Source organism: Hylobates moloch, unplaced genomic scaffold (genome assembly GCF_009828535.3).
Source record: "Hylobates moloch isolate HMO894 unplaced genomic scaffold, HMol_V3 SCAFFOLD_1, whole genome shotgun sequence".
NCBI classification, from domain to species: Eukaryota; Metazoa; Chordata; class Mammalia; order Primates; family Hylobatidae; genus Hylobates; species Hylobates moloch.
The window spans coordinates 220,579,757-220,601,263 of NW_026652276.1; the positions used below are offsets into that span (position 1 = coordinate 220,579,757).

Genomic DNA, 21,507 nt, shown 5'->3' on the forward strand with positions numbered 1-21,507 from the left:
AAAAAAAAAAAAAAAAAAAAAATTATCCCTGAGACATAATGAAGAGGCACCTCGGGTCTGGCAGTGCTGCAGATACATGTACCGATCCCTCTTCCCTGTGTGGTCTTTCCTACAAATTCAGTTGAATTTAAAGTTGACCAAGGATGTTGTCATTTGTTGTAACTAAATTTCTCCCATAGTTTTTGAGTCCCAGTGGGTGCTCTGTAACATGCAGGGCAATGACGCAGCCCTATTTCAGGGAATCTGAAGGTGAGTAAAGCATAGTCCTTACCCCAAAGGAGCCTAGGGCTGATGGTCATCATCACACTGATGGCCTGCATAATCACCGCGAGTTGATTGAATAGAGTTTACCACGCCAGGCACTGTGCTAAGCACTGTATACTGAATTCCTATAACTCTCTAAGAGACAGGTAGATATTATCATTACCTCATTTTCAAGATGAGGAAAATGAACTACAATAGAGGCTAAGAAACTTTACCATCCATACACATCTAGAAAGTGGCAGAGCTAGGATTTGAACCCAGGCAAAGTGATGTCAGATGTTATGCTCTTATCTTCAGTGCACAAAGGATTACAGCATCAATGATAGAGAAGAGGCTAATAGAAGGGAGAAGAAGGATGCACTCAGCATGCTCACCATAGGCAGCCATCCTGTAGCTCCAGGAAAGTGTGATGAAGCTGCCACCAAGGACAGCAGAGCAGGAACAGAGAGCCCAGTCCTCCAGTGCAGGCTGAAGCCTCTGCTCTTACCATGTCTGAAGCTACCCACCTAGGACTCCTGGTCACTTGCCAACATAGACCTTGCCAATAGGAAAGACTGGAAATGTTTGTTGGACTTGCAGGTCAAGATGGCGAACTGAACACATGCATTTTTTCTTTTTTCCTTCAGAAGCCCACTAATACAACAGTAAAGGGGCCGGGCACAGTGGCTCACGCCTATAATCCCAGGACTTTGGGAGGCCGAGGTGGGCGGATCACCTGAGGTCAGGAGTGTGAGACTAATCTGGCCAACATGGAGAAACCCCAACTCTACTAAAAATACAATAGGTTAGCCAGGCGTGGTGGTGTGCGCCTATAGTTCCAGCTACTTGGGAGGCTGAGGCAGGAGAATCACTTGAGCCTGGGAGGTGGAGGTTGCAGTGAGCAAAAAAAAAAAAAAAACCAAAAAAAACCAAAATTAGCCAGGCATGGTGGCACGTGCCTCTAATCCCAGCTACTCAGGAGGCTGAGGCAGGAGAATTGCTTGAACCCGGGAGGCGGAGGTTGCAGTGAGCCGGGATTGCACCACTGCACTCCAGCCTGTGTGACAGAGTAAGACTCCGACTCAAAAAAAAAAAAACCAAACTAAACCAAACCAAACAGCAAGGGGATTTTTAAAAGACCATAAGGACAAGAACAAGAGAGAAAATAGCAACAAAATAGAGAGCTAGGGAACAAGTGGATAAATGGTAACTGACTTCACCCCAACTGAGAAAGTCCAGAGAGCAGAGGAGCCACCTGAGCCTCATGGGAGGACCTCTAAGGCTCAGGGGTTGGTGGCAGTGCTTGAAGATGGGGCTGAGAACAGGAGGACTGGTGTAAATTTCTTTAAGGAGGATTTAGATTCCCATTCTGTACAGATTCTCCCCAGCCCTGGCAGGAACCTGAGGTGAAATCTCTCAAGAAAGAGGGCTTCAGCCGGGCATGGTGGCTCCCAGCACTTTGAGAGGCCGAGGCTGGCAGATCACCTGAGGTCAGGAGTTTGAGACCAGCCTGACCAACATGGTGAAACCCCATGTCTACTAAAATTACAAAAATTAGCCAGGTGTGGTGGTGGGCGCCTATAATCCCAGCTACTCAGGAGGCTGAGGTGGGAGAATTGCTTGAACCCAGGAAGCAGAGGTTGCAGTGAGCCAAGATTGCACCACTGCACTCCAGCCTGGGCGACAGAGCGAGACTCTGTCTCAAAAAAAAAAAAAAAAAAAAAGAAGGCCTCTAGACATCACCACCCTGAGAGCAAGCAACTAAGCCAACATTTACATACTGAATGCTGAGGACAGTGTCCCAGCCTCTTCCCTCAGCTAGCCCTGTATTCTCCTGGGGAGAAAACAGAAAAGCCTCCTCCATGGACTGTCATCTGTCCAAGAGGAAAAACATAATGAAATTAGCATTCAGAGAATCTCAAGAATCAGCCCAGCCAAATCAGTCTACTGTGTCCCCCACAGTTAATAAGCCCCTATCTATGGGCTTGGAGGCTCCAATGAGCTCATTAGTCTTCCTGCCTTAATCATGAACAGATAACTGTGGTCCCCAGACCCCTGAGGAAAGTCTCTAACATGGAAGCTCAAGACCAAAACAGAGGTTATACAGGGAGAAATAATCTTGCTGCTCATTCCCCCACCCCTCCAAAAAACCTGTCAGTCATATCTTCAGAGAGAAGAGATAAGAGAAAGTATTGCATCATTAAAACAAGAATAGGATTCTTTAAGAGGGGATATTCATAGAGCAGCAGCAACAAAACCAAACAAACCTTGGAAATTAAAAATATAGTCACAGAAATTAAGAACTCAGTAGAAGGGTAGGATGATAAAATTGAGAAAATGTTCCAGGAGATAGAGCAAAAAGGCAAAGATATAGCAAACAAGAGGGGAAAATAAGATGAGAAATTTGGAGGACCAATCTAAGATATCCAACATTTGAAGACTATGACTTCCAGAAAGAAAACAAAACATGGAAGAGAAGAAATCATCAATAATATAATTAAAGAAAATTTCCTGGCTGGGCATGGTGGCTTACCCCTGTAATCCCAGCACTTTGGGGGCCGAGGCGGGTGGATCACCTGAGATCAGGAGTTCAAGACCATCCTGGCCAACATGGTGAAACCCCATCTCTACTAAAAATACAAAAAATTAGCCAGGTGTGATGGCAGGCACCTGTAATCTCAGCTACTTGGGAGGCTGAGGCAGGAAAATTGCTTGAACCCGGGAGGTGGAGGTTGCAGTGAGCTGAGATCATGCCATGGCACTCCACCCTGGGCAACAGAGGAAGACTCTGTCTCAAAAAAAAAAAAAAAAGAAAAAGAAAAAAGAAAAAAAAGAAAGAAAAGGAAAATGAAAAAAAATTTCCTGGAACTGAAAAACATCACTTTCCGGATTGAAAGGGCCTACTAGAGTAGATGAAACAGACCAAACCAAGGCATGGCATGCAGTGATGAAATTTTAGAACATTGTGCAATGAAGACCGTAAAAGCATCTAGAAAGAAAATAATTAAGCAATTGAAAAGGATCATGGGTGAGAATGGATCTAGACTTTTCAAAAGCAACAATGGAGCTAGAAGACAATTAAGTAATACCTTCGAAATTCTGAGGGAAAATTATTCTTGATCTGTAATACTCAGTCCTCTGAGTTCACAATTCCATGGGCAACATTCACCAGTTCACCATGGAACACAATGAGCTTTGCTCCTCGGATTTGTGCAGTGCAGTGGTTTTGCTCTACCCTTCCTCAGGCAGCCATTGGATGATGTGCTTCACCAAGATGAGGGAGTAAACCAAGGGAGGGGAAGACATGGGAGAAAAGGAACAGAGGAGCCAACATAGGAGAGAGGCAGAGAAATCCTCAGGCTGCTGGTGTGGGGAGACCCTGGATGGCAGCTGGGCTTAGAAGGCAACTAGTCAGATTCGAGCAGGTCAGAAAGTTCCAAGGGACATTTCTTCAAGATGGTCGTTATGGCCTGCACGTTGGTTTCCTCCAGAAATTTATAGGTTGAATCACTAACCTCCAACGTGATGATATTGAGGTGGGTAATTGAGCGGTAATTAGGTTTAGATGAGGTCATGAGGGTAGAGAGTTCCCGTGATGGAATTAGTACCCTTATAAGAAAAGGAAGAGACACCAGAACTTCCTCTCTCCGCTATGTGAGGACACAGTAAGAAAGCAGCTGTCAGCAAGCCAGGAAATGAGCCTCCACCAGAACCTGACCATGCTGGTACCCTGATCCAGCCTCTAGAACTATTAGGAGAAATAAATGTCTGTTGTTTAAGCCGCCCAGTCTATGACAGTTTGTTATAGCAGACTGAACTAAGACCAAAGTGAAAGAGTGATTCCGATTTTGTCTCATCATGAAAGAGGCATTTTGGTGTTGAAAATAATGATATACATACAGAAACTGAGCAAAGGGAAAAGAAGACCAGGATTAACAGGGAAACAAGAAGTTCTATGGAAATGATCATAGCACACAGTATGGCTTTGCTGAGAGTACTGTTTACGCTGAGCTAAGAATATAACACCGAAGTATCAAGCTAATACAAACTATGATATTGAGAGGGCAGGGACTGAGTGGTCAGGGTAGAATGGTAATGCGGAGAATTAAGTCTGCATCATTATAATGTGAAGTCAATAAATTATATCTAAAACAGAAAAAAATCTAGAAGTATTTACGTACACATGGCACTTAGAAATTTGGAGCTAATACCAAAAGAGTCAGCTAAAAGAGTTGAAAGTGGTTGGCTTTGGGGAAGAAGCAATGTTATTACTACTATTATTAGTTTTTGGAGACAGAGTCTCGCTTTGTCGCTCAGACTGGAGTGCACTGATGCGATCTTGGCTCACTGCAACCTCCGCCTCCTGAGTTCAATCGATACTTCTGCCTCAGCCTATCGAGTAGCTGGGATTACAGGCACACACCACCACACCCGGCTAATTTCTGTAATTTCTGTAGAGACAAGGTTTCACCATGTTGCCCAGGCTGGTCTCGAACTCCTGACTTCAAGTGATCTGCCTGCCTCAGCCTCCCAAAGTGTTGGGATTACAGGTGTGAGCCACTGCGCTCTGCACTATTATTTTTTAAATGAAGCCTTTTAGAATTCCTTGATTCCTTAAATCTGTGCTTTTCAGACTATCCTTGGTGAAGGAAACAGGTTTCTTTTCAAAATCCTTTGTAAAATATAATACAAATGAATAACTAGCAACAGGCACTTGGATGTTGGGTAATGCTGAATTGCTACAGATTCTTCCTCTCAATTTTGGCACTTATATCATGATGGACAAGTAACAGTTTACAGACAAACATTGAGCTGCAGAGGCACTGTTTTCATCTATGATTTATGTATAACATTGACTAAAAAAACACTTTCAAAATGGGTGCACAACAATGTAACTATACTTAACTGTGCACTTAATGGTTAAGATGATAAAAAAAAATCCAAACAAAATTGTAAAGGGAATTCACACCTGCTAGGAGGGCTGTAATCAAAACAATGCAAACCAACAAGTATTGGTGAGGATGTGGAGAAACTGGAACCCTCGTCTGTTGCTGGTGAGAATGTAAAATTATGCAACCAATGATGGAGTTGGTGGTTCCTCAGAAAGAACTACCGGTAGCGGCGGTGGTGTCGGCAGCGTCTGTAGCGAAGAATTTGGCGCGATGTCTCACACCATTTTGCTGGTACAGAGTACCAAGAGGCCAGAAGGCAGAACTTATGCTGACTACGAGTCTGTGAATGAATGCATGGAAGGCGTTTGTAAAATGTATGAAGACATGTGAAAAGAATGAATCCCAACAGTCCCTCTATCACATATGACATCAGTCAGTTGTTTGATTTCATCAATGATCTGGCAGACCTCAGCTGCCTGGTTTACCGAGCTGATACCCAGACATACCAGCCTTATAAAAAAAGACTGGATTAAAGAGAAGATCTACATGCTTCTTCGTCGGCAGGCTCAACAGGCTAATAAATAATTGTATTGGAAGCATTAGAGGGGTTGGGGGTGGGCTTGGAACACAGGTGTGTACAGTGTGCTGTAGCGGAAGTTTTGTATCGTAGTAATCCTGCTTCCACTTTGTTACACTCTAGCCAAGATTGGCTGTATTCGATGAAATGTGAGGATCTTGTTCAGTCGGAAACCCCCGTTGCCCTCTCTTTTTTTCTTTTGTTTCTTTTTTTTTACTTAAACATTTTTATGATGATTTACATGGAAGTTGTTCTTCGTCAGTTAATGTTGGTTCCAGTCCTTCAACTGTTTATATCTACTTTATAACATTCACTGTAGTAACCCTTCTTCAAGATGGGGTGGGGGATGGAAACGCAGTTTAGCCATGTCCTCAAGATAAAATTTTGGTAAAAATAAATAAGTGTTCTTTAGTAAAAAAACAAAACAAAAGAACAACAACAACAAAAACCTACCATGTGATCCAGCAACTCCACTCCTAAGCATATATCCAAAAGAATTGAAAGCAAGGACTTGAACAGATACTCCTACACCATGTTCATAGCTGCATTATTCACAATAGCCAAAATGTGGAAACAGCCCAAATGTCTACCAACAGATGAATGGATAAACACAACATGGTCTTGCTATACGATGGAACGTTATTCAGCCTTAAGATGGAATGAAGTTCTGACATATGTGACAACATGCATGAGCCTTGAAAACAATCTGTGAAAGGAACCAGACACAAAAGGACAAATACTGGATGTTTCCTCTTATATGAAATTCCTAGAGTGGTCCAATTCATAGAGACAGAAAGTAGAAGGGTGGTTGCCAGAGGCTGGGGAGAGGAGGGGATAGGAGTTGTTTAAGGGGACAGAACTTCTGTCTGGGATGACGAAAAAGTTTGCAAACAGACAGTGATGATGGTTGCACAACATTGTGAATGTACTTAATGCCACTAACCGTACACTAAAAAATGGTTAAAATCGCAAATTTTATGTTATATATTTTCATCACAATTTTAAAAATGCTTAAAATACCCTATGCTTAAATTCTAAAAGGGTTATCTCATTAAATATAAAATGAGAATATTAAATTATAACAAAATAAAATAAATACATGAAAATAACAAAGAGAGAACCCAGAGGATCAGGAAGAGGATGGATGGTGTAGAGGTGGGCGAATTTTAGGAAGTATCTGTGGAGGAGGTGGAGGAGGAGACTTCGGGAGCAAAGAGTCAGTAGCAGGGCTGTGAGGGCTGAATGGGTTATTTTGAGGAACCCATGTGGCTGAAACCTGCGACCGCATAGAGAAGCGGCAGGAGATTCAAGGTGGAAAGCTCTGACCATCACTGAAGATTTCATGAGCAGTGGGTAGCCCAGCAGGGAGGGTTTCAAGCCGGGGAGTCACAGAATCTGAGCTGCGCTCTACAGCAGTGGATCGCAAACTCCAGCCTGCATCAGAATCACCTGGAGGGCTTGTTTAAACACAGCTTGTTGGCCGGGTGTGGTAGCTCACGCCTGTAATCCCAGCACTTTGGGAGGCCAAGGCGGGTGGATCATTTGAGGTCAGGAGTTCGAGACCAACCTGGCCAACATGGTGAAACCCCGTCTCAAAACAACAACAACAACAAAACACAGCTTGCTGGGCTCTACCTCCCCCTGTTTCTCATTAGCAGGGTATGGGGCTGGCGGTGGGACTGGCGGTGGTATGGGGGGTGGGATGTTGAACCCCTCTCTCTTCTCCTAGACACCACCACACGCCTCCTGCTGGGTGCCATCGCGGTCCTTCTGTTCGCCATCTTGGTGGTGATGAGCATCTTGGGTGAGCATGCATGTCAGAGCATTTATGCAAGTCAGTTTGCACACTCCTTGTTAAAAGCACATCTAATTAGTTAAAGAAAGACTCTAGACATTCCAAGAATCCTGTGGGGGACTAAGTAAGTAGAAAATACAGTGTCAGTTGTTGAGATTTTAGCTTAAAATAATATATTCACACACAGACTATACATTGTCCCCTTTATCAAGCCATGCAAGTAGAGTGGAGATGTTACTTTGGTATTATTTTGTAAGTGCTGTGAGAACTCAGAACAAACTTGGGGTAAGTTAGGAAGACAGTGCTTCTTGGAGGAGACGGTTTGGGAATAAGGACCTTTAAGGATCATATTCAGCCAGGCGCAGTGGCTCATGCCTGTAATCCCAGCACTTTGGGAAGCTGAGGTGGGTGGATCACCTGAGGTCAGGAGTTTGAGACCAGCCTGGCCAACATGGTGAAACCCTGTCTCTACTAAAAGTACAAAAATTAGCCAAGTATGGTGGTGGGTGCCAGTAATCCCAGCTAGTTGGAGGCTGAGGCAGGAGAATCACTGGAACCTGGGAGGCAGAGGTTGCAGTGACCTGAGATCGCGCGCCACTGCACTCCACCCTGGGCGACAGAGAAAAACTCCATGTCAAAAAAAAAAAAAAAAAAAAAAGATCACATTCAGTCAGCAAACATTTATTGAGTGCTGCTGTGTGTTAAGCTCTGGGCCAAGTGCTAGAGTTAAAAAGAAGACAAATATAACATTGTCTCCTCTGTCCAGGGGTAGGTGCAATAATAGAGGTATTACTGCCCAGTGGCTTCCCAGAAGGAAAAAACATGTGCACTGAACCCTGGAGAATGAATAGGAGTTTTCCAGAGATTAGGAGGTAGAGAGTGCTAGGGAGGAAAAAACTTTTCCTCTGCCCTCTTAAGTTCAGTGTCTGGGGGCCTGTAAATTAAACTATCAAAGACAAATTAGCAGGAGAAAAGGTAACCAATGTTTATTAATATTAATGTTCATGGGAGTTCACAGATAATAAGTGAAACTCAAAGAAGAATTTAGACTCAGGGGCTTATATACCTTTTTAACAAATGAAAGAGGGTTTGGGTTTCAAGGGCTGGTAAATTGAAGGAAGTAACTAGGAAATATATAAAGGAACAATGGGAGATAAAGGCTATTTGGGTAAGGTTTGCTTATGCAAACTAATCCTGGTGTTGATTCCTTGGCATGTTTGATGATGAGTCACTCTTCCCTCCCTGGTTTAGGGTGGGCAGTGGGGGTATGAGAGGGTATGGGGTGAGGGATGGGGAGTGAGGAGTAGGGCAGCACCTTCCCCAAAGGGAAATTTATGCCCTACTTTTAGGCAGATGAGAGGGCAGAGAACCCTTCCTGTTGATTCTGAATTGCCTTCAGCTTAAAATGATCCATATGTCAAAGTGGCATATTTTAGGGTGGCATATTCTGGACCCCATCAAGGGAATAGAATATTCTAAGTGGGAGAGGCCTGAGAAACAGAGTGTGTGTGGAACTGAAAGGGCTGGATAAATGAAAAAGGTAGAAACTGCAACTAAGACCATGTGAGGCTATATGAACAGGGAATCTGATTCCTTTTAAGAGATTCAAATATAAGTGTATTGTAGGTTCTGAAGGGTTTGCAAAAATGATTTTAGTGCCTCTGTCTTTAATCTTTGAAAAATGCCATAAGACCAGAGGTGGAATCCACAAAATGGGGGAAAAGTCCACCAGTATGATCAGTTCTTACCAAACCCTCCCCTATAGGGCTTGTACGACAAGGAGAGGGGTTCTGAGTGTTTAGAAATGGATATGGCAGCCGGGTGCATTGGCTCAAGCCTGTAATCCCAGCACTTTGGGAGGCCAAGGTGGGTGGATCACTTGAGGTCAGGAGTTTGAGACCAGCCTGGCCAACATGGTGAAATCCTGTCTCTACTAAGAATACAAAAATTAGCTGGGCATGGTGGTGTGCACCTGTAGTCCCAGCTACTCGGGAGGCTGAGGAAGAACCGCTTGAACCTGGGAGGCAGAGGTTGCAGTGAGCTGAGATTGTGCCACACACTCCAGCCTGAGTGACAGAAGAGACTCCGCCTCAAAACAAAACAAAACAAAACAAACAAACAAAAAAGGCAACCACTGGGCCTAGCTTAAATTCACCTGGAGTAATTCCTACAAATTAAATCAGTTTCCTTTTCTCCTCTTACTAGGTTGGGAGGCCAGAGACATAGCTAATATGATTTCAATAAAGCACAACAATCTCTTAGGAGATCCTTGCGGAAAGGCAGTTGAAATGTAGCCACACCATGGTCAGTACTCCCAGGTGGACTTGCATCTCACTGAACAGATATATATGCCCATGGGGTGTCGATGAATGAATTGGTGTCTGTGTGGCTGGACATCCCTAGGGGCTTGAGTACCAGAGGCCTGTTCTTGGCTCTGTCCTGGTCTACATTTTAATCAATCACTTGTATGAAAACAAACAAAAAGTATGCTTATGGAATTTGCAGCTGACACAATCCAAAAACACAATCCCATATGACAGATGGGTGAAAGAAATCAAGATTAAAATGTATCTTGAAAAACTCAAATGATGGGCCAAAGTGAATGAGATAAATGTGGAAAAAATAAATATAAGGTTCTGCATTTGGATTTAAGAAGTTATTTTCACATGTTCTGACACTGTGGGAGACCTGGCTTAGAATCAGATCATATGAAAACAATCTAAGATTGTGGATTAATTCCTTTTGGCAAGGAGGCCCTTTGAGAAGCTTCCGGCTTCCTTCCCAGAAAAGTCCATGTATGCACATACCCGCCGATCTGTTCATGGAAGCAGTCTGCAGACTGGAGATCCCATGACAACTGGAAGACAGCATGGTGGTCACTGTTGCTGCTGGTAGAGCCACATCTGATGTGTCCCGGTCTGTCCTGGTGGCAGCGATTCAGTGGTAACATGGGGACATTGCAGTGAGCAGGCAGGATGGAGAGCAACCCTTGCCAGGAATCATGGGAGAGATGGCATCTGTTTCAACCTGGATGAGGGAGGCTGGTGTGCTTCTTCGAGTAGGGGGGTAGAAGACAGAGCGGGTGTCTCTGGGTCACTCCAGAGGCCTTAGACCAGCAGGTCTAGGTCACAGGGGGACAGGTTGGGACTCAACAGTTAAGAACTTTCCATGCACGCTGACAGCAAGGGGGTTAAAAAAATAAAAATGAAAAGAACTTCCCAGCAGTTCAGTGGTGGAATGGCAGCCTTGGCAGCTAACATGGGCATGGTTAATAACAGCGGGCAGTCTGTCCTGCTGTTGGTACCTGGCCTAGCTGGAAAGAGAGGACACATAGCCGCCAGGCCTCTTCCCAGTCTGAGTTTCCGGCGTTCCATGCCTCTGGGAGTTTGGAGACAGAAGAGATCCTAACCCAGGGGCTACCCTGCTGCCACTTCCCCTCGTGGTGACGCCCCTGCCAGGCTTCCCACAGTCCCCTTTCTCATTCATTTAGTGGCCACCCTTTTACCTCCAGGCACCAGGAGAGGACAGCCATGTCTGCAATGTCCCTGGAGGACACCAAAGCTGAGGCAAGGGAGGGAGCCACAGAAAGCAGAGTGGGACTCGGGCGGGGGGCGGGCAGGGCCGAGCCGGTCTCTTCCCTGCAGCTTCCAAGGGCTGCATCAAGTGCGAAGCGCCCTGCCCGGAGGACTGGCTGCTCTACGGAAGGAAGTGCTACTTCTTTTCCGAGGAACCCAGAGACTGGAACACAGGCAGGCAGTACTGCCACACCCACGAGGCGGTGCTGGCTGTGATTCAGAGCCAGAAGGAGCTGGTGAGTGTGCCGAGGTGAAGGGGGGTGGAGGAAGGGACCCTCAGGGCCTCCAACCTTGACTCTAGGGGACAGCCACACCCTAAAGGATGCAGTGTTCCCTGTGACACGTCTCCAAAGCCACCCACCTGCTGCATAACCACTGGGGGTGCGGGCAGACCTCACGGTCTGGGCAGGTCAATGAGTGGCTCCAGTTTCCACTTCCATTGTCAAATCCACCTATTTCAATCCAAGGCCCACTGGTTGAGGTCACTTAGTATTATAAACCATAAGAATTACACATTATAAAGCTGGTGATGTGGTATCTACCTCCAGTACCAGCTACTCAGGAGGCTGAGGCAGGAGGATCACTTGAGCCCAGGAGTTGGAGGCTAGTCTGGGCAACATAGTGAGACTCCAGCTCTACAAAAAGTAAAAAGAAAATTAGGTGGGCATGGTGGAGTGTGCCTGTAGTCCCAGCTACTACTTAGGGGGCTGAGGCAGGAGGATCACAGGAGTTCGAGGCCAGCCTGGGTAACATAGCAAGACTTTGTCTCTCTTTTTTCTTTTGAGACAGTCTCACTCTGTCGCCCTGGCTGGAGTACAGTGGTGCCGTCTGGGCTCACTGCAGCCTCCGCCTCCTGGGTTCAAGTGATTCTTGTGCCTCATCCTCCTGAGTCGCTGGGACTGCAGCTGGACGCCACCACGCCTGGCTACTTTTTGTATTTTTAGTAGAGACGGGGTTTCGCCCTGTTGGCCAGGCTGGTCTCGAACTCCTGGCCTCAAGTGATCCACCCGCCTAGGCCTCCCAAAGTGCTGAGGCAAGGGAGGGAGCCACAGAAAGCAGAGTGGGACTCGGGCGGGGGGCGGGCAGGGCCGAGCCGGTCTCTTCCGGTGTGAGCTACCATGCCCAGCCACAAGACTTGTCTCTTAAGAAAAAAAAGAATTACAATTATAAATGCATTGTGTGAAAACACATTGTTATTTTCTAAAGATCCAAATCAGGACATGGTCTCTCATCTAACATCCAAAACAGTTTTAGCAACAGAAACGTGAAAGAAACACAATTAATGGAGTCTATTGGCCATTTTGGATTTTGAGGTTAACAGTGGTGTTAACCAAAATAGAAGATAATCTAAAAATCACTTCTGTTTGCCTTTGATACACAGTATGATATCCCCAGTCTGCAGGGAAAGTCCCAGAAATTTGCAGGTAGGACAACCAACCTGAACGTTGAGATTTGTCCCAGATCATCCAACCAGTGGGCAATCCCCAAGCTTCCTGCAAATCAGGAATGCTGGCCTGCTGAGCTTGGAGGACAAGCCCTGTACAGTCTTCCTGGCCAGTGGGCATGCACACAGAGCCAGGGTCCCTTTCAAGCTGTCGGAGGCAATTGTTGTGAGGTCAGCCAGCAGCTTGGAGCCGAACTCTGGCAGCGTGACTGCAGAGGATCCTGTAACCCTAGCTCCTCACTTTCGGGATGCAGCGAGACAGCAGTCACTCTCCTGGCGTCTGTACATCACAAGAGCCAGTATCTTCCAAGCTGAGGTTTGTCTTGGGATGTGACAGCAGTCAGGAGACCGCATCTGACCCTGAGGTGTCCCTCTTTCCTCGGTGCAGGAATTTATGTTCAAGTTCACGCGGAGGGAGCCCTGGATTGGACTACGCAGAGTTGGGGACGAATTCCACTGGGTCAACGGGGACCCGTTTGATCCAGACACGTGAGCTGAGGCTTCATATTCTGGCCACCGAGCTTAGACTGAGAAAGGCCTGACTCACCCCCTGGACACAACTCCCGAAGAGAGAAGCCCTTGTTTTGTGCTAGCTAGAGACTAGTCTCGGGGTCCAGCAGTGTGCGCTAGAGACCCAGCCATGAAAATGTCTGTACTTCTCCCTCTCTCATAAAAGTCCAGCCTGGCTTGGTGGCTGTGCCCTGCAAAGCCATCGGAGCTTTGCAGTGTCCGGCCCAGGGTGTCTCCACCCTTGAGTCTGCGATCTGTGCAGCCTGGCGCCCGTCGGCTCCAGTCAGTGTGGCACAACCACATCCCATTCACAGAACGGGACAGAGAACAGGAGGGAGGGCCCTGGATGACCTCACCCCATGGGCCAGAACTTAGTCACATGGCCGCACCTGGCCACAAGGGAGGATGGGAGATGCGCCTCTGTCCTGGGCAGCCACGTGCCCCCTAAGCACTGTAGCTGTGGAAGAAAGGCGATCTGAAGGCAGGCACCTGGGAGTGTTCTAGGCCACATTTTACTGGCAAACACATCTCTTGATGGAGGGAGCGCTGCTGAGGTGGTGGTGTGTGCCATGGCGGTTTTGTAAGACTCAAGTGGTGTGGATGTGAGTGTGTGATGCCGGGTCTGGTGTGTGGTGTGGGGGCGATGGTCATGGGTGGAGCGGGTGGCAGATGTGTGGCTGTGGCAGTACAGTGGTGACTGTGTGGGGCGTGGGGAAGGGAGTGGTGTAGGAGTAGAGAAATGCAGGGAAGCGGGTATAGGGGAGTGGGACCTGCAGAACAGACCCTGTGGCTGGAGGAATAGGCTCTGAGGTGCCAGCCGGAGGGCATGGGGTGGGGTGGGGAACACAGCTCCTAACCCGATGATGATGACACGTGAGCGTCCCCAAGGCAGGGGCTAAAGCAGAAGGGCATCTGAGACCCTCGGATCCTCCTGGTTGCCAGAGGTGGCCATCAGCTGCCCTCCCAGCTGAGGATGGCTTAGGCAGTCGCGCCCATGGCAGCCCTGGAGGCAGGAGCATTCATGATGCTTCCCCTCCTCCTCCTCCTTTTCCTTATCTCAAGCACTCTTCGTTTTTGCCCCTTACTCGGGCCTCAGTGCCCCTTCCTTTTCTCACTCCTTTTCCTGTACCCCTCTCAGGTCTGCTCTCTCAGAGTGGCTGAGGAGGTCTTGCACTTTGCACCCCTCTCCCTGCCTTTCTGGAAGCTTCTTGCTCTCAGAGCCCTGCAGGCTGGGGTCTGTGGTGTGCTGACCACCTGGCAACCAAGGGGCCTTTGGCCACATTTCTCAGACACTGCAGAGGTTCTTTCCCTTGCACTCCTTCTTGGGGTCCTTCCAATGCCCTCTGTTGTGAGGGTCTATCTCCAGCCTCGGTAGGGATCGGAGGTCCAGGTGAACAACTGAGGCTAAGAAGAAACCTCTGAGGCTGGAAAGGGGTGATTTTACATAGGGGAGAATCCTCCCACCACACACATCTGTGTGCGATGTCAGTGAGCTCCTGGGCAACACAGCCTCAGTTAGCCCATATTGGGGTTATTGCAGCTTACCCCTAACCTGTGAAGGGTAGCTGACTTCAGCCAGCTCAGCAGAGCTCCTCTTGTGTGCTCGACTCTGTACACTGCAGGGAGCCAAGATAAGAGGGCACAGAGCTCACTGCTCAGGAGCTGGCTGCTTTGGGGACCTGTGTGGACAGACAGGTAGAGGCCCCAGGGGGCTATGGGAGTGCCCCACAGAGCAGGCAGGGGACTGTGGGGAAGTAGGGTGGGCAGAGAGTGGCCCTGAACTGGGTGCCATGGAGCCTGGGATATGTGAGCCGACCCTGCAAGGACATGGAGAATGGGGAAGTGCATGTGTGTCCAGGAAACGTCTGAGCGGCATGCCAGGGTGGCTGGAGCTACGGTGCACAGAGTAGGGAGACAATGGGATGCCAAGCTAGAACAGTCTGTCGGCCCAAATGTCCTAGAAGGCAGCTCCAGTGATGAAGTGAGGGAGGGATAGGTCACAGGGCCTCCATGGCCTCCCCTGCCACTGGGTTTTGGGCTGAATGTTGCAGATCATAAACCTCTGGTCTTCTCTCCTGGCCACAGGTTCACCATCGCAGGTCCAGGGGAGTGTGTCTTCGTGGAGCCCACCAGGCTGGTGTCGACGGAGTGTCTGATGACCCGGCCCTGGGTGTGCAGCAAGATGGCCTATACGTGAGGTGGGTGGGGCCAGAGGTGGCTCCGCCCCCAGGCCTGTGGGAGGTGTCTGCTCGAGACCTGCCTCCAGCGGAGTCGCCTGCCCTCTGCAAGGCGAAGCGGTGGGTGGGTGGCCTCCGCCCCAGGCCCCTCTCCCAGGCCCTGGCCCTCTGAGTCCCTGGTTCCTGGCCTCCTTTGTCTCCAGGCAGGTCGTGTGGCTCAGCAGTTAAATCCCATATGCTAGGTAGTGCAGGCATCTGCTCACCTACACACACACACACGCATACGCACACACACGCACAGACACTGTCCCCTCTGAAGCTCAGTGTCCATACTGAGCCACCCCACAGATCTCTCTCCAGCCCCCTAGAAGCCCTCTCCTCACTGCAGCCCTGGTGCTCTGGGGAAGGAGGGGCATTGACAGGTGGTTTGACTGTTTACCTAGCAGCCCCGCTTCCCCGGTGGTTTCTCTCCTGGCTGCCGGCGGAGGTAGGCTGGGAAAGCTTCCCCCTCACCCAGGCCAGGCCAGCCCCGGGCCCCAGAGGTCCCCTGCATCCCCCTTCTTTGCCTTGCCTGGGTTCTCAGGCAGGACCCCTGCTGTGTCCGTGGTGCTGTTGTATTGGTCACTAACGGAATAAAGAGTTAATAACTCGTGTCCAGAGAAGTCTGCTGCCATTTGTTCCAGAGTCAGAGCTCGGGGAGGGGCAGAGAGGGGCACATCTCTGGGTGCCAGTCTGTGGGGGCCACCACAAAATGCGCCTGTTCTAGTGCAGCAGATAGCAGTGTGTGAGGGTGGAAAAAAAAAAGCACCTTCTGGCCTCAGGGCATCGTTTCATGTTGCTAAGCCTTTAAGGTATTCTTAGGTGGCCGTTCCAGCTCCTTCATTGCTAGTCACGTCAAGATGACAAACGTTTATTCACACCTACCGCAAGCCAGACACCATGCCAGGCATGGGGGATCTATGGCCTTAATCCACCAAGAAGCATGCAAGGAGCAGAGGAAACAGTTCAGAAAGTGCTAGAACATTCTGGAACATAGTCAAGGGATGGTTTATTCTGCACTGGGGCAGGATGGAATGAAGTGAACGGGAAAATTAGGTGGTGTTCACATTGGGCTGGAAAAGAGTTTGTGAAAGTCTTATGGCCTCTTCCTATCCCCCTTGATCTGCCTGGGGAGAAAGCAGTGGGGGCATGAGGTTGGCAGGCAGTGCCCTCGGGTCTGTGGGGGCTCCACACTCTCCTCCACATATACTTGAGGCTCCAGCTGTGGAGCCCAGGCCTCTCCGGCCTCCTGATGCCCCCGGGCGGATGAGATGTGGGTGGCCTGCCTGGGAGCCCAGTGCGTGCATTTGGGTCCTGGCCCATTTTCAGAAAATAGCTCAGAGAAACCGGGTCCTGCTGTGCTCTGCGCAGTCCTAGTACTGGTTTTACTGTCTTCAGACAAAACCACCAACTTGAGTTTGTTACATTTTCTGCGTGCTTTCCAGATATTTCATAAAATACAGGTGGTTTGTGGTTTTATATTTTGCTGTCACTGGGAAGCCAGTGGGGGAACTGAGTATACAATAAAGTAGTTAAGGGAATTCAGCTGGTGATGGTGGGCCTGTAGGGGTGGCTGTGAGGGGCTGAGGGGTGAGGAAGTGGTCAGCTGCTGCCACTTCTCCAGTGAGAGTCCCACACTCCCACCTGTTCTCAGTTACTTATAAGCCTGTGTTTCTCACCAGTATCCACCCCTCAAAGACAGCGAGGTTCAAAAGCCTCAGTACTTTTTGCTTTACATATGGCAGTTCCCTTAATTCTTGCAGAGATGCCCGAGGCAGGGCATACTGCCAAAGGGGAGTAAACTACCTTGCCAGAGTCCTGAGAACCACGTGGCCGAGGGCTTCAGAGTCCTGCTTTCCTCCTGCCCTGTGAGTTCAGGGAAGCAATGTGAGAGGACAGGGAATGGGTGACCTGTGCCATTCGGATTTTATTTTATTATTTATTTATTTATTTATTTATTTTTCTGAGAAAGAGTCTCACTCTGTCGCCCAGGCTGGAGTGCACCGGCACAATCTTGGCTAACTGCAACCTCCACCTCCTGGGTTCATGTGATTCTCCTGCCTCAGCCTCCCGAGTAGCTGGGACTACAGGTGAGTGCCACCATGGCCAGCTAATTTTTGTATTTTTAGTAGAGACAGGGTTTCACCATGTTGGCCAGGCTGGTCTTGAACTCCTGACCTCAGGTGATCTGCCTGCCTCGGCCTCCCAAGGTGCTGGGATTAGAGATGTGAGCCACTGCGTCTGACCTGGGTTTTATTTTTTATTAAATGATGCAAAGCCCACTGCCTGAAGCTTTTAAAGCCTAGTGGCAAATAAGCTCTTTTAACTTTAGGTTTGTCCTGGGACCATACAACAATTCTAAATCAGTTTGGCAGAGCATGTGCCCTGATCCAGGGTCATCAACGTTTTAAGATTTTTTGCAGGCCGGGTGCAGTGGCTCACGCCTGTAATCCCAGCACTTTGGGAGGCCGAGGCGGGTGGATCACAAGGTCAGGAGTTTGAGACCAGCTTGACCAACATGGTGAAGCCCCGTCTCTACTAAAAATACAAAAATTAGCTGGGCGGTGGCGGGCGCCTGTAATCCCAGCTACTCAGGAGGCTAAGGCAGGAGAATTGCTTGAACCTGGGAGACGGAGGTTGCAGTGAGCCAAGATCGTGCCACTGTACTCCAGCCTGTCTAAAAAAAAAAAAAAAAAAAAAGATTTTTTCAATCTGTATTCTACCAATGAAGGAAGTACAAGATAAAAACAAAACCCTGCACACTCAACTTCAGCAATGTCAGAAATCCTTCCAAAGGTTACAGACCAGCCGGGCCACCCCGTCCCCTTTGTGGGCTGAACCAGGCTCAGTTTGCGTGGCCTTGGCACCCCGTGCTGTGTTCTCAGCAGCTAGAGGCGGCAGCACCGAGGGCAGACATGCCATTTGTTTCTGATCCCCAGAGCTCATGTATCCTTCAGCAAGGAGGGTCTGTAGGACTGCATCTCCCCAAGTCTCACTCCTTATCCCCTGGGGCAGATTTTTCCTTTTTGAGGTGACTGGCCTTGGAGCTCAGAGCTGGGGAAGGTGCCCCCTAGGCAGGTTTGAGCCCTAATCCCAGTAGGCAGGGGGGCTTGTAGAAGCCAGAACACACACACAGCCACCCACAGATGCACTTTGTGATGGAGGATACCCAGGAGAGACTTTTTATTTTTATTTAATTAATTAATTAATTAATTATTATTATTATTATCTGAGACGGAGTCTCGCTCTGTCACCCAGGCTGGAGTGCAGTGGCGTGATCTCGGCTCACTGCAACCTCTGCCTCCCAGGTTCCAGAGATTCTCCTGCCTCAGCCTCCTGAGTAACTGGGACAGGAATGCACCACCACGCCCAGCTAATTTTTTTGTATTTTTAGTAGAGATAGGGTTTCACCGTGTTGGTTAGGCTAGTCTCAAACTCCTGACCTCTTAATCTGCCTGTCTTGTCCTCCCAAAGTGCTGGGATAGCAGGCATGAGCCACCGCGCCTGGCCTATTATTTATTTTTTTTGAAAGGGAGTCTTGCTGTGTCGCCCGGGCTGGAGTGCAGTGGTGCAATCTCAGCTCACTGCAGCCTCCGCCTTTCAAGTTCAAGTGATTCTCCTTCCTCAGCCTCCCGAGTAGCTGGGATTACAGGCACGTGCCACCATGCCAGGCTAATTTTTGTATTTTTAGTAGAGATGGGGTTTTGCTGTGTTGGCCAGGCTGGTCTCAAACTCCTGACTTCAGGTGATCTGCCTGCCTTGGCCTCCCAAAGTGCTGGGATTACAGGCATGAGCCACTGCTCCCGGCCCTAGGAAAGACTTTTTAAGAAGCTTTACTGGGTGGTAGCATTTGGTGCTGTCCTAGAGGATTAACTAGTATTATATGCTTCTTCCTCACAGCCCTGCCAGGTCAGCGTCATCAGCCCAGCTCAGCGGCTATGGGACTTGCCCCATAGTACACAGTTGGGAGGTGGCAAAGCCAGGATTTGTTGGGTGGTGGAAAAGCTAGGATTTGTACCCAGACCCATCCCCACAGGGCCCTCGGGAAGCTGCATGTGTGGCAGGCGAGCTGCCTGCTGTGCTGGCCAGGTCTGAGGATGGAGCGGTGGGAAGTGTTTTTGCGTGCCAGTGGCTGAGAAGGGGCCACCCTGGGAAAGGACATCTGCGTGCCCACGGGCAATTCTTTTTCTGGATGACTTTATCTTCATCACACGATATTCATGTGAATTACCCACGGAGAGTGGCTCATGTGAAGAATGACTTCTGTCCTTCTCTTCCTTTAAGGCCCAGCTCCAGCTTCCCGGGCTGCCTCCCTGGCAGCAACAGCACTCATGACCACTCCCTTTACCCAAAGTCTCTGCCTCTTAAGACTGAGCCTCCTACATGGCCCTGTGTCTGTGTGGCCTTGTCACCTTGTGACTCTTCTCTTTATGTCATCTGACCATTCCTGTGATCTGATTATAAGCCTCTCCATAGTGGCCCCTAGATGGCAGGGACTGCGTGTTGTTGGTCTCTTTTTAGTACACATAGCAGATGCTCAGAAATTGCTGTATATGATAATAAGATTGCCTGTAGTGTCATCTGTGAACTATTTGCCGTGGTAGGAGGTAGCGATGGCTGGCTATTGTCCGGAGCCTCGTTTTTTTGGCTTTGATGGCATGGCATCATTTCAGAGGCACAGCCAATGTGAACTCCTTGCTTACGTTAAATGAGCTCATTCACATTCCCTAAGTGTGCACATGCTGGATGGGTTGAGGGTGGGGTGGCCCAAAAGTCCAGGGGTGCTGAGGGAAAGCCGCCTCTGTCTCCCGAGTGTCCTTCACATCACACACTAAGCCCAGTGACGAGACAGCTGGAAGAGGAAGCCAGGCCCGGCAATGTTGCCATCAGTGACCGGGGTTGGCTTTTGAAGGGTCCTGTGATCACTGGGAAAATCCTGTCCATATCATATCACTGTGGTGTTCTGTGAGAGGTGACCTGGTTTTCAGAAATGCCCACTCTCTGCTGAGTGCTTGCACCAGAAGCAGGTGGAGGAGTACCTGCCTCTTTCCCCTTGGTCTGTGGCCAGCTCCAAACTGTAAGTATGGAATTCAAATTGGGAGCAACAAGAAAGCCCCTTGCCACGCCCATCAGAGATTTCCTGCTCTCTGCCACGGCAGCCTGGAGTGGACGCACTACACACAGCTCCCAAGGCCTGCCTGAATCTGGATCTGGTTCTACCAGCAAGCAGTTGTGTAGCTCAGGCCGCCATATGAAATCTCTCTGACCTCAGGCTTTACATCTGTCTATAAGGTTGGAATAATAATTGCCCTGCTGACCTCACAGGGCTTTGAGAATTGTAAATGTTAGTATTCCAGGGGCTAGAAATGATCTACCCCATCTCACTATCCATGAGGCCCAGAGCAGTTAAGTAACACATCCTAGGTCACATCATTCAGGCCGTCTGGCTCTCCTATTCTGGTTTATATTCATTATTGCACGTGTCATGCTTTGTTGAATTGTCTACTGGTCCATCATTCATGCAGAGGTGTGAGCTCCTGGAGAGCAGGGATCCAGTTGCACACTCCTTTGTAGCCCTAGCACCTGGTACATACAGAAGGTGCTCCATAAATATGTGTTGAATTAAACTGATCTTGCCTCCTGGTTCAAATGCTCTTTTCTTTACACCATGCTGTCTGTGATCCTAGAAACCCACATTTCCAATTCAGCTGCCCACAAAGTAGGAAACTTGCAGATGGTTTTGAGAAAAAGATAAATGAGATGACCAGCCACTTAGGATATCTATTAGGGTCCTATGGTTTAGAGGACAGACTCCTTTTCAGCAGATAAATATACAACGAAGACAAAATTGGAAAAGCAATACCTGGAATAAGAGTAACAATAAATTGGAATAACAATAACAACATTAATTAAGAGCTTATTATGGACTAGGTATTGTGCAAAGCATTATGCTAGCTTCTGTAATAATACTCAAATTTCAGAGGCTGGCCCTTCACATCCGTGGGTTCTGCATCCGTGGGTTCAACCAACCATGGATTGAAACTATTTGAAAAACGAACAATAAAAGAACATAATATAGCAATTATTTGCAGTGGCTCATGCCTGTAATTCTAGCACTTTGGGAGGCCAAGACAGGTGGATCACCTGAGGTCAGGAGTTCGAGACCAGCCTGGGCAACATGGTGAAACCCTGTCTCTACTAAAAATATGAAAATTAGCTGAGCATGGTGGCACATGCCTGTAACCGCAGCTCCTT

General features: G+C 48.5%; 1 protein-coding gene and 1 pseudogene across 1 annotated transcript; both read left to right on the plus strand.

Moving 5' to 3' along the window:
• The first annotated feature begins 75 nt into the window (after positions 1–75).
• LOC131381097 (enhancer of rudimentary homolog) lies at positions 76–7,315 on the plus strand (annotated as a pseudogene).
• CLEC2L (C-type lectin domain family 2 member L) lies at positions 7,234–15,866 on the plus strand (the record flags this gene model as incomplete). Its single annotated transcript, XM_032758001.2, has 4 exons — positions 7,234–7,516; positions 11,152–11,318; positions 12,915–13,015; positions 15,122–15,866. Coding segments are annotated over 4 exons (663 nt in total), but the record flags the coding sequence as incomplete, so codon positions are not given.
• Between the last annotated feature and the right edge of the window lie 5,641 nt (positions 15,867–21,507).